Genomic DNA, 18,107 nt, shown 5'->3' with positions numbered 1-18,107 from the left:
AGTTCTATGATTCTGTGCTTAGCAGCCCTGTACAGCCCCTGTAGGGCCTAGCCTCAGTTCGTGCACCTCAGCTTGTGCTCCAAAAGTGCTCCCTCACATCACTTGTCCCATCTGCATTCCTCAGCTACCCCAGGGCATCCTGGAGTCAGTGGCCACCTCTGAATAGAGAATGGAAACCAGCCATGAAAGTACATCTAGGAAACAATGGGAACCTGTGCATAAAAGGACTCTAAGTAACAGCTGAAAGAGTCTTTTATGGCAACACCACCAGCTTTTTTTTTTTTTTTCTACGAATCTTTTGATTTAGTCTCATAGGTTTTTTATTATTATTTTATTTATTTATTTATTTATTATTTACTATTGACAGCACTGTGGACAAGGATTACCTACCAAAGTAGGCTTTTTCTGTGAATAGTCTTATGCAAACATTTACCAAAAGATATTTCCCAACTTTTTTTTTTTTTTTTTTTTTCCTTCTTCCTCCACCTCCCACTCTTCAAGCAGAACTCCAAGGGAAGAAGTCACTGAATTAAAGAATAACTCATGTTGAAAAGATCAAGACTGGGAAATGTGCTCCATGACATCATAAAGGGAGATAAAAAAGAGGGTCAAGAGTGTTGGCCCAAGTGCCCATGACTGAAGGGTGCTGCTGGTAACTGGCTGGCAGGAGGACTTGGTATCACTAATGTCCAGCCAACTTCTCCCCCCCCCCCAACTTCATCCCCTTCTTCAGTGTGAATATCAGCAATGTGGCTAAAGGGAGACTCCAGGATACTATGGCAAAGGCCTTGCCAAATCCAGGTTCACCACATTCCCTTCTCTCCCCTCCCCTACTGCTTCACCTGCGGCAGGACTTTCCCCATCACGTTCCCATGGGCAGAGGTGACAACTGCAAATCTCCCAGTCCTTTTTCTTGTCCTTCCTGAAGACAAGTTTGCTGTCTGCTTTTTCCAAGTCCCCAGAAATCTCTCTGATCCAAACGCTTGATGGCCTGGTCCAGAAAGGCAGGGTAGTGTGACATAGCAGAGAGGGGTATCTGTAATGAGCCTGTGAGAGGGAGGTTACAGAAATCTCACAGAGACACTGGGGGTTGGTTCTGGAGTCACACAGGGCAACGACAGCGCTCTGTGAGGTGTCCACATCTGAGCTGGCCTCCCACGCTCCTCATACACATGGGGCTGTTGAGAGACATGAGTCTCTGCCTTGCACACCACACACAGTGCACTGCAGTGCCTGCAGTGTCTCTCTGGCTCCTGCAGCCACTGCCAGAGGCTGTGGGGCACCTCAGCCCTGCAGTGCTTTGCCTTGCTCTGCCCTTCTCTGAGGTGCCCCAAGGCATGAGGAATGGTCACAGGGACCTTGCTTCAAGCAAGCACATCTCAGAGCTGGATAAAGGTGACTTCCCAAGGCATATTAATTAATCTCGTGACACTGTCTGCCCCACTGGCCTTCATGAGACTTGTAGGAATGGCTGATGGCATTTGTGCTCGCTCATGTTCATGTCTCTATGTGTGTATCTGTGCAATGCATTCTGGGTCATATGCAGAAGAAAATGGGCTATTTTTTTGATTTTGTAACATCTCTAGTCATCAGTCTCCTCAAGGCATCCCTGAGATCCTGGTTCCTCATGCTGTAGATGAGGGGATTCACTGCTGGAGGCACCACTGAGTACAGAACTGCCACCAAAAGGTCCAGGGATGGGGAAGAGAGGGAGGGGGGCTTCAGGTAGGCAAACATGTCTGTACTGACAAACAGAGAGACCACGGCCAGGTGAGGGAGGCACGTGGAAAAGGCTTTGTGTCGGCCCTCTACAGAGGACATCCTCAGCACTGCCCTGAAGATCTGCACATAGGACAACACAATGAAAACAAAACAACCAACTACAAAAGAAAAACTGAACAAAAGTAGCTCAACTTCCTTGAGGTAGGCATCTGAACAGGAGAGCTTCACGATTTGTGGAATTTGACAAAAGAATTGGTCTACAGAGTTGCCTTGGCAGAGGGGCAGGGAAAATGTAGTGGCCGTGTGCAGGACAGCATTGAGAAAGCCACTGCCCCAGGCAGCTGCTGCCATCTGGGCACAGGCTCTGCTGCTCAGGAGGCTCCCATAGTGCAGGGGCTTGCAGATGGCAATGTAGCGGTCGTAGGCCATGATAGTTAGAATTGAATACTCTGAACCAAAGAAGAAGACAAAAAAGAGAACTTGAGCAGCACAGCCTTGATAGGAGATGGCCCTGGTGTCCCAGAGGGCATTGGCCATGGCTTTGGGTAGAGTGGTGGAGATGCAGCCCACGTCGAGGAGGGCGAGGTTCAGCAGGAAGAAGTACATGGGGGTGTGGAGGCGGTGGTCACAGGCTACAGTGGTGATAATGAGGCCGTTGCCCAGGAGGGCAGCCAGGTAGATGCCCAGGAAGAGCGCGAAGTGCAGGAGTTGCAGCTCACGCATGTCTGCAAATGCCAGCAGCAGGAACTCGCTCACAGAGCTGATGTTGGGCATTTTCTGACATTGAACACGGCTGCCTATTTGAGAGAAAATTGTAGAAAAAGAAAAGATTTATTTGAGGAAGAACTATTGCAAGCCTTAGAGTACACCCCAGACCAAGCTTCAGTATGTGAAGACATTTTCTGCAGCTCTCATGCTTGAGCTGTAGCTGGTGCTAGCTGAGAGTGGCACTGGAAGAATGGGTAGTTGTGGGCTCCCTAGCGTTCCTTCCTCCTGTGCAGCAGGAGGGAAGCTGGAACATGAGGGAACCTCAAGTGCCTTCTACTTGTCAGTTGTTGCAAACAACTCATCTGAGTGCTGAGCTGAGCTGTAGGGATTTTGTTTGCTTTATTCTATCCCAGTAGGCCCTGCAATGCCTAGGACAGGTATTGGGTTGCTGAAAGTCCTCACATTTCCTGTGCATTCCTCTTGATACCCTGTGGGAGTATCCCTTGGTGAAGATCAAGCAGAGCAGCTCTGCCCACCAGTCCTGTTCTTAGCTGCCCTGTGTCACCCTTATGTGAGTTGCAGGACCATCCCGTTAGACTGTTTCCCTGAAAAAACGGAGAAGACACTGGAGAAGGCTGCTGAGGGAGGAGCGCCACAGAAAGCCAGATGGAGCTTGGGAGCTTGTCTTCTTTTCCATGGCTGCAAGAACTATGAGGCAGCTGACAGAGAGCCTGACATGGCCTGCTCGAGCAGGGTGTTCTGGGCAGACCAGGGAGACCTGGTCTATGGCTATACAAGAGGTTTCTGCCAGACTTCCTCACCTCGCACTGCAACCCAGCAGGACTCTCAAAGCCTACTGCATTGCCCACTGCCCTCCCAGAAACAAGACCCAGCAGGAGGAGACCCTTCCAGGACCTGCAGCTGCATGGCCCTGCAGCCAGACACTTACCTTGTCAAGGGCTGTGCAGGTTTCTCCTGCAGGCAGCTCTCAGCATCCTCCCACTGCCAACTGCCTCCAAGCCCTCTCTCCTTCTCTCCTCTCTGTGTGCCAGCTGCAGTCAGAGCCCCCAGCCCTGCTGCGCTGTGCAGAGGAGCTGCTCCTGGGCACAGCTGTCTCTCTGCACCACGGCCCTCTTGCCAGCAGCTCTCTCTGTCCCACGAGCCCTGCCCAGCTCAGCAGCACAGCACCAGCCCAAGGCACTGCAATCACCCCTCTGGGGGCTTTCCTGATGAGCCCACGAACCTCACGCACTCAGAGACAATTGAAGACATCTCTCCAGAAGTCCAAGTCAGAGGCAAGTTTCCTGCAGTGTCCCCCTGAGGGCCAGCACTGACACAGGCTCCCTTGGAGCTCGTTAGAGCAGAACCCTGGAGGCAGTGAGGACAAGGAGACAAAGGCTGTGTGAAGATGACACTGAGGCATAGACAAACTGGATGTGTGTCAGCAAGCACAAGGGCCAGGCCTTGACCATTGTCCTCTGGGAAGGGAGATCCTTTCCCTTCACACCTTGCTCAGGGCTCTTTGTGGGGCAGTAGGAGATGGGGATGTGCATGGCCAAGTGCAGGAGAATGGTACGACCCCTGCCTGCTTCATGGGTGGGAGCGAGGAGGCAATGAGGCCTTGGTGCTTTAACGATCGGCCGTCTCCTCATAGGCCTCAGTAGCAGAGACAACAGCCATAGCCATGGACAGAAAGACCTTAGTCCTGATGAGACTTACAGCCTTTCCACAGCCATTGCTCCTCTCCTCACCAGGCTGTCTGAGGGACTCCTGGACTTCCAAATCTTCCGCTGCCAGATGCAGACCCTTCTGTGGGTAGTGTCACATTCGATCTGAGCTGAGTATGATAACTCAAATCTTCTTGGTGGCCATGCTACTCATAAGGAGGAGCTCTGTAGGAAGCTGGCCTGGTTCCTGGTGAGCAGGCACCACTGCTCGTATGCATCCCTCGTGGTGCCCAGGCCCTCCTCCTCCTGGCCACTGCTCACTCAGCAGGGTCTCAGTCTGCCCTCATGTGTGGGGTTCCTCTTCCTCTGTTTCAGGACTGGGCTCTTCTCCTTGTAAATGTCAGGAGGTTTGTGTAGGCAAAATCCCACAGTTTCTCAAGGTTGCCCCACACTGATGCTCCATTCTGTTTGCTGTTAATGTCTGCAGGCAGATGGCTCACCCTGACTATGCTGTTTCTCACAAGATAACAGTAACAGGAGGTTGCAGGACGGTTTGGATAATAGAGCAGGAACTAGTTGAATGGAATTACAGCACAGAATCAGTGAAGGGTGGGGGATAGAAGGCTGCCAGATTCCACTTTTTCTGTTCTTCCTTCTCATTCATGCTGTTACTTTGTCTGGAACTGCATCCTATATACAAAACACAGCACTGTATCATCTAATAGGAAGGAAATTAAGTCTATCCCAGCCAACACATGGACAATATCCATCCTATATTCCATACCATCTGCACCATGCTCAGCTCCAGTACTTTCCAATTAATCACCACCACCTTTTCTCAGATGATATACACACAGATATATCATGCCCTTAGTCTGTGGGTGTCCTGGAGTTGGCTAGGATCAAGATAATTTTCCTCCTAGTAGCTGGTATGAAGCTGTGTTTTGGATTTATCATGAGTACTCAGTACTAGGGCCAGTCCTCTTTAATATCTTCATCGATGATCTGGATGAGGGGATTGAGTGCACCCTCAGTAAATTTGCAGACGACACCAAGTTAGGTGCATGTGTCGATCTGCTCGAGGGTAGGAAAGCTCTGCAGGAGGATCTGGATAGGCTGCACCGATGGGCTGAGGCCAACTATGAAGTTCAACAAGGCCAAGTGCCGGGTCCTGCACCAGGGGCACAATAACCCCAAGCAGAGCTACAGGCTGGGAGAGGAGTGGTTGGAAAGCTGCCAGGCGGAGAAGGACCTGGGAGTATTGGTGGATAGTCAGCTGAACAAGAGGCAGCAGTGTGCTTATGTGGCCAAGAAGGCCAACAGCATCCTGGCTTGTATCAGAAGCAGTGTGGCCAGCAGGGCTAAGGAAGTGATCGTCCCCCTGTACTCGGCTCTGGTGAGGCCACACCTCTAGTACTGTGTTCAGTTTTGGGCCCCTCACTACAAGAAGGACATCGAGGTGCTCCAGCAAGTCCAGAGAAAACACAAAGCTGGTGAGGGGTCTGGAGTCCTACGAGGAGCGGCTGAGGGAGCTGGGCTTGTTCAGCCTGGAGAAAAGGAGGCTCAGGGGAGACCTTTTTGCTCTCTACAGCTACCTCAAAGGAGGCTGTAGTGAGGTGGGGGTTGGTCTATTCTCCCATGTGCCTGGTGACAGGACAAGGGGGATTGGACTAAAGTTGCACCAGGGGAGTTTTAGATTAGATGTTAGGAAGAACTTCTTTACCGAAATGGTTGTTAGACATTGGAACAGGCTGCTCAGGGAAGTGGTGGAGTCACCATCCCTGGAAGTCTTCAAAAGACGTTTAGATGTAGAGCTTAGGGATATGGTTTAGTGGGGACTGTTAGTGTTAGGTCAGAGGTTGGACTCGATGATCTTGAGGTCTCTTCCAACCTAGACAATTCTGTGATTTTGTGATTCTGTGGGAAAAAGAGCTTGGCCAGCAGCAACTTACGATTTCATAGAAGGAAGAGGGTTTACGTAATGTGGATGCTGCAGTAGCACTGACTTAAAACAGTCACATATGGCCCTTTCCTTACTTGAAACAGTAATTTCAATCCCTAAACCTACATGCTACTACAGTACTCTGAAAGGAATCTTTTTTTTATTCTTTTTTTTTTTTTTTTTTTTCTCTTACTAACCACAACACCTTCCTTTAACACTGACATTAAAATGCTCTATTTAATCCTAGACTCATTGGCAGACCTAATACCGCAGACCTTGTCTATGCCTTAACCAAAGACCTGACACCACTAGCAGGACAACACATGCTCCCATTAAAACTTTGCTTATTCTCTAACCCAGAAAGAGAAAAACAGGTACCTAGGGGGCGAGAGAGAGGTCATCTCTGCCTCAGGATCTCATGGCCCAGCAGGAGCAATGTGACTGTGGCAGGGACTGTGAAGTCACTTCTGTCTCTGCACTTGATAGGGCAGCAGCAGGAACGTGTCACAGAAAGGGACTGTGAGGTCACTTGTGTCTGGAGGTGGCAGGTCAGCCTTGCCTTCTCCCTGGGACCTGCACTTTTGGGCTGACATCTGGCAGTGGCCCTGCTAGGCCAGCAGAAGGCACCTGCTTGGCATGCTGACTGGGGGATCCCCTCTGCCTCCAGAGCCAGGAGGACCCAGGCAGAAAGAAGGCCCCAAGATGGGTTGTCCTGTCCCTTCTGCTTGAGTCCATGACTGCACAGCAGCAGGCACAAGGCTTGGCTGTGTGTAGCCAAGAAGCTGCAAGGCCAGCAGCAGGCCCCTGGCTTGGAAGCTGCTGCTGAGGTGACTTGTGTCTGGTTGGCTGAGAGGCTACAAGGAGCCTGCTGGGTTGGGATGCCTACTTGAGGAGTGGTTTCCACCTTCCAGCTTTCTGTGGTAGTAGGAAAGAGCAGGAGAGAAAAACTTGCCACAATGTGTGCCCAGGAATATTGGCAATGGCCATGAGGAGGAAGAAATGTACAGCAGAAGAACTGGTCTCGCTGATCTAGTCAGAGGCAAAGAAGGCATTAAGTACCTCATCCTTTACGTTATCTCAAGATCTTCACCAGATTTCCACTACATCCAATAAAGGATGATGGTTCTCCTTAATCCTCCCTTATTTATAGTATTTTTATAAAGAGTTTTTCATTGTCTTTAAGAGTCACAGACAGATTGAGCTCCAGCTTGGCTTTGGCCCTTCTAATTTTGACCTGCACAGCCCCATAACATTCAGGACACAGCTCCAGACAAACTGACTGCTTGCATGAGAAGGAAGCACAGAAGAGGTGGAACCTGGCAGCCTTCCATTCTCTTCTGTGGCTCTGTGCTGCAATGCCATTCAACTGGTTACTCCTGTATTATCCAAACTTTCCTGATGCTGCTGTCTTCTCAGAGATAGCACAATCACAGGCAAAGTTTGAACTGTCTGCCTGTAGACATGAAGAGCTGACAGAATGGAGCATCAATGTGGGGCAACCTTGAGAAACTGCAGGATTTTGCCTACAGAAACCTCTTGGCATTTACAAGGAGAAGTGCCCAGTCCTGAAACAGAGGAAGAGGAACCCCACACATGAGGGCAGACTGAGACCCTGCTGAGTGAGCAGTGGCCAGGAGGAGGAGGGCCTGGGCACCACGAGGGATGCCATATGAGCAGTGGTGCCTGCTCAGCAGCAGCTAGGTTAGCTTCCCACAGAGCTCCCTTACGAGAAGCATGGTCACCGAGAAGATCTGAGTTATCAGACTCCTCAGAGATCCAGTGTGGCACTACACAGAAGAGGGTCTGCAGCCAGCAGGAAAAGACGTACAGGTCTAGGAGTCCCTAGGACAGCTTGGTGTGGAGAGGATCAATGGCTCTACCAAGGCTGAAAGTCCCAACAGGACCCAGGTCTTTGTGTCCATGGCTATTGCTGTTGTCTCTGCTACTGAGGCCTATGAGGAGACAGCTGATTGTTAAAGCACCAGGGCCTCATTGCCTCCTCGCCCCCACCCATGAAGCAGGCAGGGGTCGTACCATTCTCCTGCACTTGGCCATGCACATCCCCATCTCCTACTGCCCCACAAAGAGCCCTGAGCAAGGTGTGAAGGGAAAGGATCCCCCTTAAAATGGGATGGATGTCAAGTCCTGGCCCTTGTGCTTGGTGACAAACATCCACTTTTCCTACACATCAGTGTCACCTTCACACAGCCTTTGTCTCCTTGTCCTCACTGCCTCCAGGGTTCTGCTCTAACGAGCTCCAAGGGAGGCTGTGTCAGTGCTGGCCCTCAGGGGGACACTACAGGAAACTTGCCTCTGACTTGGACTTCTGGAGAGATGTCTTCAATTGTCTTTGAATGCCTGAGGTTCGTGGGCTCATCAGCAAAGGCCCACAGGATGGTCATTGCACTGCCTTGGGCTGATGCTGTGCTGCTGAGCTGGGCTGGGCTCGTGGGACAGAGAGAGTGGTCTGAATGATTAAACGGTAAGAGGAGGGCAAACCAGGAGAACAATGGGAAGTGCATAGGTCCAGACAGGCAGCTGGAAAGGGGGCATTCAGCAGGGTCTATGTAATCAAGATGAGTTTTGTGCCTGGAAGATGAGGGAGGGAGCACACCATGATAGAAAAGCGATGACAATGCAACTACAGGTGAACACCAGTATTTCTTCTCCTGGGATGAATATGCATCCTGAAAAATCACATTTCTTCATGATAGAAATTACACTTCACATGAGACATTTTACAGAAGGGATTGAATCTTTTGAGCTGATGAGTTGTTGCTTTATTATTCAAGTACTGAAAAAAAGACTGGGTATTCTGGCAGAGCTTTGCTGTCTGACCATAAGCAACCAGGGAAAACCTCCAGTGGCCCCGTTGTGTTTGAGGCACTTCCCCGGAGCAGCAGATATCAGAAAAGACCTGCAGGATGCCAGAGCCCTTTGGGAAAATCAGGTGGAGCCAGGTGGAGTTCCCAAGGCACCTCCACTGCCAGCAGTGGTCTTTGTCCCTGTAACTGCAGCCCAGTCCAGCACAGCAACACCCCTTCAAAGACAAACCTCTTCTTCAGTGGGTTCCTTGGATTGACCTAGATTTGAAATGGCCATTGGAAACCTGAGATACTCTCCCTTACTTAAACTAGACACTTGAACATCTGTTGATGACCTTCCTGGGTCATCTTTAGCAAACTCAGGCTGAAAAACTCAAGTATAGCATGCTTCAAATGGCTGAGGCAGAACACATCAGCTTGCCCCACTTTGCAAATGGCCCCCGTCCAACTAACATTTTGAAAGCAACAAATATGGAATGACCCTGCAGGTCAATGTACAGAGTAAGGGAAAGTCACACATATTGTGCTGGAGTAGCAGAAGGCAAAAAGCATTGCATTGTGCCTCAGAATAATCAAGGAGACCTAATCCAGTTGATCCATGAGGAAATGCAGAGAGAGAAGGTTGTTGATTTTGGCCTAACATGAAGAAGCATGTGCATCATTGGTGAAGGAACCAGCATTTGTGCCATCACCAATGTGAATTACACAAGCACCACTGCACCTAACGGTAACCTGTCCATCCCAGATTAGTATTCCCACAGGGCAGGGGAAAGGGGGACAACAGCCAAGGGACACATCTGAGTGTTGAAGGTGGGGCCCAGCAGAGACAAGGAGTCAAGGCAGTGGGGTGGGGGAGGCCAGGAGAAGCAGCCCAAGGGGTGGTGCTGCTGGTGAGGACACGTTTGTGGCAGCAGCCGGAGTGGGCAGAAGCTGTGCACAGGCGAGGGGAGGCCAGGAAGCGCATGCCAAGAGCGCTCCTGCCAGCAGAGACAAGGCTGGGGCTGAGCCCAAGGGCAGAGGCAGGCCCAAGGCAGGGGGCTGCAAGGGCCATGCTGAGCTCCCTGCCACTGCAGCAGCTGTCCTGGCCCTAAGCAGACGTGCTGACAGGCTGCGGGGAGGGGACGAATGCCCTGGGCCCCCTTCCTGCTCTGCCCAGGCCAGCAAGGGCCCAGAGCGGCCTCCTCTCCCCTGCCCCTGCAGCTCTGGGCTCCCTTCGCGCAGCCCTGGCTCTGCAGCACCAAGCCCTGCTGGGAGACCTCCCCTGCATGATGCCACCACTCCCTGAAAAAGCTGGAATTTCTAATTATAGCCATATTATTATAGGTTAATATGTTGAAGATGTGTGTATTCAAGCAGAGTCCTCACTGATGGTAGATGCCCAGGAAGAGCGCGAAGTGCAGGAGTTGCAGCTCATCCGTGTCTGCGAGTGCCAGCAGGAGGAACTCGGTGATGGTGCTTCTGTTGGACATCTGCATTTTTGGGATGTGGTCCTGCACATAGAAGAGAAAGAACAGTAGTAATGTACTACAGACTTATCAGGGAAAAAACTCACCACATTTTTCATTTAGAATCTCCAGAAAATTGCCCACTTCCAGGAAGACATTTGGCAGGTCCCTTTCATAAGTTCTTCCTAATGCTGCCTAAGGGAAGGGTATTCCTGGGAGCAGAGGACTCCTCCGTGGGCAATGGAAGAGTCAGTTTTGCCCAATAGCCAGAGGAAAGGTGGAACATGGTGTAATCTCAGACTCACTTCACTGCTGATATCAAAGAACCTTGCCCCAGTGTTGCTCCCGGGTTACCCAACATCAGAGCATATATATATATACAGATTTCTTTAATTTTGATTGTATAGGGTCAGATTTTTTGTTGTTGCTAACCTACCACATTCGTTGAGATTTTCTAAAACAGAATTCTTGAGCATTTCTCCCGCACTTGATGGGAAACTTTGTGCATCCCAAGAGTAAAAGGGACTGTCCCTATAGCGCAGAGTGTCCTTTAGTGAGGACAGACAATCTGTCCATCAGTGCTGGTCTCAGCTATCCTGTGAGAGCTGCAGGAAAGTTCTACTCAGAGGTTGACCTGTAAAGAATCTGAACACGGCCGAGAGCAAAGGAATCCAGGCTCAAAGTGCCCATCTCCAGACCCTTCACCCTGTCCCCGTACTCCCCTTCCCCCAAGCACACCGAGGACTCACCCCATGGGCATGTGAAACCCCCATCCCCAGCCAGCCTGGGAACAAGACCAGCAGCAGCACGGCCAGCTGGAGAAGCCAGGAGGAATGCCAGCGTGCTGCTGCCAGGGGAGGCAAGGCCAGGGAGGGACAGACGGACACTCAGCAGACCCTCCTGTGCTGCAGCTCTGCCTGCAGAGGAGGCAGCTCCTTCTCTTTGCAAACAATCTCTGCTCTGCCTTGGCCTGCAGACACCTCCCAAAGACAGGGGGTACCAGGGCTTTTGCAGCTCCCCAAGATCAGCTAGGATAAAACCTGAGAGGACCACAATATGATGTTGGTGCAGTCTGTGAGATGAGGTTTGGGAAGGTAGTTTTCAAATTTCATTACTGATATATTAATTTCTCCGTAAAATGCTCCAGGATTCTCAGTCTCCTGTACAACCCTGAAAATTCATTACCATGAAATCTTCGTCCACTCCACTGCAGGAATATGAATACACTGACTGAAAAAAACGTCTTGCTTTTCAGGTAGTCCCTGCCCTGGTCTTTTTCTTGAAAAATCCAATTTTAAATGCCATTTAAAATTGCCATTTAAATTAAATTAAAATTGCCATTTAAATGCCATTTAAAATTTTAAAAAGCATCTTCTACTCCTACCTGGAGAACCAGACAGACCCACCCTGCCAGATGCTATCAGCCATCGGATGTGCCAGCTGTACAAGACCCCTCTGGCAACCCCACCTGCAGTGCCCTGCTGCCAGAGCCTCACGGTGTCAGGAGCCTGCAGATGTGTCCTGCCACACGCTGCCCTCTGTTGTTGCGCTCCTCAGTGCCTCCAAGCCCTCTCTCCTTCTCTCCTCTCTGTGTGCCAGCTGCGGTCAGAGCCCCCAGCCCTGCTGCGCTGTGCAGAGGAGCCGCTCCTGGCCACAGCTGTCTCTCTGCAGCACTTGCCAGGAGCTGCCCTTGTGCCCAGGAGCCCGGCCCAGCTCAGCAGCACAGCACCCGACCATGGCATTGCTTGCTCTGTGCCCTTGGGCTCCCTCGAGGTGTCCCCAAGGCCTCAGGGCTGACAGCTCCCGAAGGCAGCAGGGTCTCTGCTGGGGTGTGGTGCCTGAAGTAGACTGAAGTCTTCGCTGACTGCTCCTTGCTGAACTTGGGAGAGAATGATTTTAGAAGTGTGATTTATGCTATTTAAGTTTGATTTTCCATCGTGAGTAAAATGATTCCCTCCCTTAACTTCTATTGTGTTCCCACTGCATGGCAGGATACCTTAGCCACAACTGCCAGGGATCATTTCACCCCTCTGAATGTGTCCTTACAAGAGAGGGGGGACCTGAATGCTCTAAAAGGTTTTCCATGAAGGGAACTGGACACTAAGACACCATTTGTTGAGTTTTCCCAGCAATCCAAATGGAAGATCCTCTACCCATACACAAATCTCTTCTTCCTCTCTCGCATGACCAGCACGGTGACTGGGATGTGGAACACCCTCTACACTGTTCTGGTGCCTGCCACCAAACACCTGCAGATGCCATGCTTCCTTCTGGGGACCATGATCTACAGTCAGCCCTGGGCTGTATGTCATCCCTGTTCTCTGCAAGGCTCGAGTAGTGGAAGGTCTGGCTCCAGAAGGCAGCTTTACCTGAACCAGGGGAATTTCTCTCATGTACAGGAATTATTTCTTCTCCTCCCAGACATTGTTCTGTGACCCCAGTGTCGTGGACACCTTCTGTGGTTTTTCCCCATTGCTGGAGCTGTCCTGCAGTGCCACGGTGATACTCACAGTCTTTGCTTTCATAATCTACATTTTGGATCCAATCTTCCTCTTCCCTCTCATGCAGTTTTCATGTGTGTGTGTGTCCTGTATTGGCAGGCCAAGGCCTTATCCACCTACTCTTCTGTCCTCACGAGTGTCACTGTTTTCTAAGATACTGCCATCACTGTCTGTGAGAAGCCCAAATACAGCCCTCCTCGGAGATCTTCATGAAGCCCTTTCCCAAACCACCATCCTCCCAGTCAGTCCTCAGGTTGCCTAGAGGTGGTATGGGAAGGGTGAGAGAAGTTCAAGTGGATCTGCAGATGTCATCATAAGACCTATCTCAAAGACCTTGGAAAGGACAGATGGATCAAAGACATTCCTCAGAACTTGGAAATGACAGATGTCAAACTCATCTGCTAATAGGAGGGCAAGCAGAAGAATGATAAAGTCTAATCAAGGAATAAAATGCCAGCCTCAGCCTTAGCCCCCAAACCAGACCTAAACTGAAGTCCTCAAAGCTTGCCCTTATCCTAAACCTTGAGCAGGATCCTTGAGCAAAACACCAATCCCTCCCTCGATGCTTTGCCATTCCCTTGACCCTGGAGGGTGCCCTCTAATCCCTAAACATTAACCTGATCATCTAACCCCCAAAGCCCTCCAGCATGCACACAGCACATCTCAGCTTCAACCTCACTCCTATCCCTAACTTCAGCTGCTTGTCCCCTTGGGGCAGGGCAGGGACTGCGAGGTCCTGCAGCAGTCCCATGGCATTGGAAGAGGCATGTGAGGTGACAGGTATGTGATCAGATCAGAGGCTACAAGGAAGAGCTGGCTGGGAATGCTGGGATGAGGTCAGGTGTGCCTCAGGATGTGCTGGGCCTGCAGGAGGCACATGGCTGTGAGGGAGGCTGGGAGGTCACTTCTGTCTCTGGATCTGATGGACCAGCAGCAGGAAATGGAACAGATAGGAACCATAAAGGCCAGAAGCATGCACATGGCATTGAAGATGATGGTGAGGCACCTTCTGTTCTGGTCAGGTGAGAGACCACAGGAAGGCTGATGGCATGGGAGTCATGCTTGAGGTATAGTTTGTGAGACCATAGAATCAGAGAATGGCTCCTGTTGGAAGGGACCTTAAAGGTCATCTAGTTCCAACCCCCAGCCATTAGCAGGGATGCCCCCTATGAGATCAGGTTTCCCATGGCATCATCTAACCTACCCTTGATCAGCTCCAGGGATGGGGCATTCACAGCTTCTCTGGGCAACCTGTTCCAGTGCCTCACCTCCCTCTGAATGAAGAGTTTCCTCCTAACCTCTAATCTAAATCTCCCCTCTTTTAGCTTAAAAACATTCACCCTTGACCTATCATTATCTAATTGAACAAAGAGTCACTCTCCATCTTTTTATAAGCTCCCTTTAAGTACTGAAAGGCCACGAAGAGGTCACCCCGGAGCCTTCTTTTCTCCAGGCTGAACAGCCTCAGCTCTCTCAGTCTTTCTTCACAGGAGACGTGCTCCAGCCCCTTGATCATCTTTGTGGCCCTCCTCTGGACCCATTCTAACGGATGCACATCCATCTTGTGCTGGGGGCCCCAGACCTGGATGCAGGACTCCAAGTGGGGATTCACAAGGCAGAGCAGAGGAGGACAATCACCTGCCTCCACCTGCTGGCCACTCCTCTGCTTATGGAGCCCAGGATGCTGTTGGCCTTCTGGGCTACAAGCGTAGAAATATCAATGTCGATCTCACTGTCTACGTCATATTAAACAGTACAAGTCCCAGGACAGACCCCTGAGGTACAAGACTCATCACCAGCCTCCACTTGGACATAGAGCCATTGAGCACCACTCTCTGGGTGTGACCTTCAAGCTAACTCCTTATCCACTGAATGGTGCACCTAAGAAATGCATATCTCTCTAATTTGGAGATCAGGATGTCATGTGGGACAGTGTCAATGGTCTTACAAAAGTCCAAGTAGATGACATTGGTTTGTCTTCTGTTGTTGTCTGATGTGGTCACTCTATTGTAGAAAGCCAGCACATTGGTCAGGCATGATTTACTCTTTGGTGAAGCCACGCTGGCTGTCTGAGATCACCTCTTTGTCTTGCAGGGGCCTTGACATCAATTCCAGGAGGATCGTTTCCATGATCTTTTGAGGCACAGAGGTGAGGCTCACCATTCGGTAGTTCCATGGGTTCTCATTTCTACCCTTTTTAAAAATGGGAGCGATGTTTCCTTTTTCCAGTCAGCAGGGACTTCACCTGACTGCCAGGACTCTTCAAATATGATGGAGAGAGGCTTGACGACTACATCAGCCAGTTCCCTCAGGACCCTGGGATGCAAGTCATCAGGCCCCATAGACTTGTATGTGCTCAGTTTCTGCGGGTGGACTCAGACCTCCTCTATACTTAGAGCAGGAGGGACTTTGCCCCCCGGCCTCCATCTATGGGTTCAGGGAAGTGAAAGACTTGGGAAGCCTGACTGGCAGGGAAGACTGAGGCAAAGATGTTGTTGAGTCCCTCAGCCTTCTCCATGTCTGTCATTACCAGTTCACCCTTCTCATCCATCAGAAGGGGGTACACTCTCCTTGGCCTTCCTTTTCTGAGCAAAGTACCTATAGGATCTCTTCCTATTATTACTCGCATCCCTTGAGAAGATCAGTTGCATCCATACCTTGGCTTTCCTTATCCCATCCCTGCACATCCAAAACTGAAACATGTGAGAGGGCCTGGGAAAAGTAACCCTGGATCCACAGAAGCCACTTGGGAAAGAAAACTTGTAGCTCGGGAGCATGATTTTGTGGAGGTGCAGAGCTGATGGGCACATTGTGCAGGATGCGTCTAAAGATCTTCATGCCCTTTTCCCTCCTGACTACAATGCCACTTCCTTCTCAGGAATGGAGGAGCCAACAGAGGTGAGACAGATACACTGAGATGGTAAATATCATCAGAAAGCTGATCCTAATAAGATATGGGGAGGTCAGGAGCAGCCTGAACAAGACACGTGAGATTTTGGGGTGGTAAGAGGAGCATGGCCAGCAGAAATTAATGATTTCATAGAGGTAAGAGCATTCATGCAATGTCGATGCTGCAGTAACACTGATTTAAAACAGTAATGTATGTCCCTTACCTTACTGGAAACAGTGATTTTAATCCCTAAACCTAAATGCTACTACAACACTCTGAAAGGAATCAATTTTCTCTCTTGATAACCATAATCCCTTCACTTAACACTAACATTAAAATGCTCTATTTAACCCTAAACACCTTGGCAGATGTAAAACACCCGTAAACCACAGAGCTTGTCCATACCTCAACCACAGACGTGACAGCACAAGCAGATCACCAAACACTCCCACTAAAACTTTGCTTAATCTCTAACCCAGAAAGTAAAAAGAGATACCGAGGGGGCCAGAGAAAATTCAGCTCTGCCTCAGCATCTCCTGCCCCAGCAGGAGCAATGTGACTGTGGCAGGGACTGTGAGGTCACTTCTGTCTCTGCCCTTGATAGGGCAGCAGCAGGAACGTGTCACGCAAAGGGACTGTGAGGTCACTTGTGTCTGGAGGTGGCAGGTCAGCCTTGACTTCTCCCTGGGATCTGCACTTTTGGGCTGACATCTGGCAGTGGCCCTGCTAGGCCAGCAGAAGGCACCTGCTTGGCATGCTGACTGGGGGATCCCCTCTGCCTCCAGACCCAGCAGGACCCAGGCAGAAAGAAGGCCCCAACATGGGTTGTCCTGTCCCTTCTGCTTGAGTCCATGGCTGCACAGCAGCAGGCACAAGGCTTGGCTGTGTGTAGCCAAGAAGCTGCATGGCCAGCAGCAGGCCCCTGGCTTGGAAGCTGCTGCTGAGGTGACTTGTGTGTGGTTGGCTGAGAGGCTGCAAGAAGCGTGCTGGTTTTGGGATTCCTACTTCAGGAGGGGTTTCCACCCTCATGGAGCTTCGTTTGGTAGTAGGAAAGAGCAGCAGAAAAAAACTGCCACAAAGTGTGCGTTGGAAGGATGGCACTGGCCATGAGGAGGAAGAAATATCCAGGGGAACAACTGGTCTTGTTGCTAGTAACAGAGGCAAAGAAGGCATTAAGTGTCTCAGCCTTTACCTCATCCCTTTTCACCAGGTTTTCCCCCCAAAATCCAATAAAGGATTATGATTCTCCCCAATCCTCCTTCATTTAAAATAGTTTTTTTTTATTATTATTTTATTATTATTTTTTTTTGTCTTTGACAGTAATAGATGGATTGAGATCCAGCTGGGCTTTGGCCCTTCTAATTTTCACCTGCAGAGCCCCATAACATTCAGGACACGATTCCAGAGAAACTGACAGCATGCATGAGAAGAAAGCGCAGCAAATGTGGAACCTGACAGCCTTCCATCCCCTGCCCTTGAGTGACTGTGCTGCAATTCCATTTAGCTGGTTACTCCTGAAAAATCCAAATTTCCCTGCAACTCTTGCTGCTGCTGCTGTCTAGTCAGATATAGCACAATTACACGAAGGTTGAACTGTCTGCCTGCTGACATTAACAGCTGATAGAATCGAACATCACTGCGGGTGAACCTTAAGAAACTGCAGGATTTTGACTTCAGAAAACTCTTGACTTTCACATGGAGAAGAGCCCAGTCCTGTACCAGAGGAAGAGAAACCCCACACATCAGGGCAGACTGGGACACTGCTGAGTGAGTAGTGCCCAGGAGGAGGAGGCCCTGGGTACAACGAGGGATGCCATACGAGCAGTGGTGCCTGCTCACGAGGAACCAGGCCAGCTTCCTACACAGCTGCCTTACAAGGAGCATGGCCACCAAGAAGATCTGAGGTATCACGCTCAGCTCAGATCTGCTGTGACACCACAGAGATAAGGGTCTGCAGCCAGAAAGGAAGGATGTGGAGGTCTCAGAGTCCCTAGCAAAGCCATGTATAGACAGGGCAGAGGACTGTGACAAGGCTGGAAGTCCCAAAAGGACCAGGTCTTTGTGTCCATGGCCATGGCTGTTTTCTCTGCCACTGAGGCCTATGAGGAGACAGCTTATCTTTGAAGAACCAGGACCTCGCAGCCTCCTCGCCCCCACCCATGAACCAGGCAGGGGCTGTAGCATTCTCCTGCACTTGACAATGCACATCCCCATCTCCTACTGCCCCACAAAGAGCCCTGAGCAACCTGTAAAGGAAAGTATCTCCCTTTCAAAGCACTTGGGGTCAAGGCCTGGCCCTTGTGCTTGGTGACACACATCCACGTTTCCTACACATCAGTGTCACCTTCACATTGCCTTTGTCTCCTTGTCCTCACTGCCTCCAATGTCCTGCTCTAACGAGCTCCAA

General features: G+C 50.4%; 1 protein-coding gene across 1 annotated transcript; it reads right to left on the bottom strand.

Annotated features, from left to right (window-relative positions):
• Window positions 1–1,557: 1,557 nt before the first annotated feature.
• LOC311216302 (olfactory receptor 14J1-like) lies at window positions 1,558–2,496 on the bottom strand (the record flags this gene model as incomplete). The annotated part of the gene is made up of 1 exon (XM_084297847.1): window positions 1,558–2,496. The coding sequence occupies one exon, from the start codon at window positions 2,494–2,496 to the stop codon at window positions 1,558–1,560; it is 939 nt and encodes a 312-aa protein (XP_084153973.1).
• Between the last annotated feature and the right edge of the window lie 15,611 nt (window positions 2,497–18,107).

This window comes from Netta rufina (assembly GCF_964035555.1).
Source record: "Netta rufina genome assembly, chromosome: 18".
In the NCBI taxonomy this organism is placed as follows: Eukaryota; Metazoa; Chordata; class Aves; order Anseriformes; family Anatidae; genus Netta; species Netta rufina.
The sequence above is the reverse complement of the archived record's forward strand: the minus strand, read 5'-3'. Positions and strand labels throughout refer to the sequence as shown.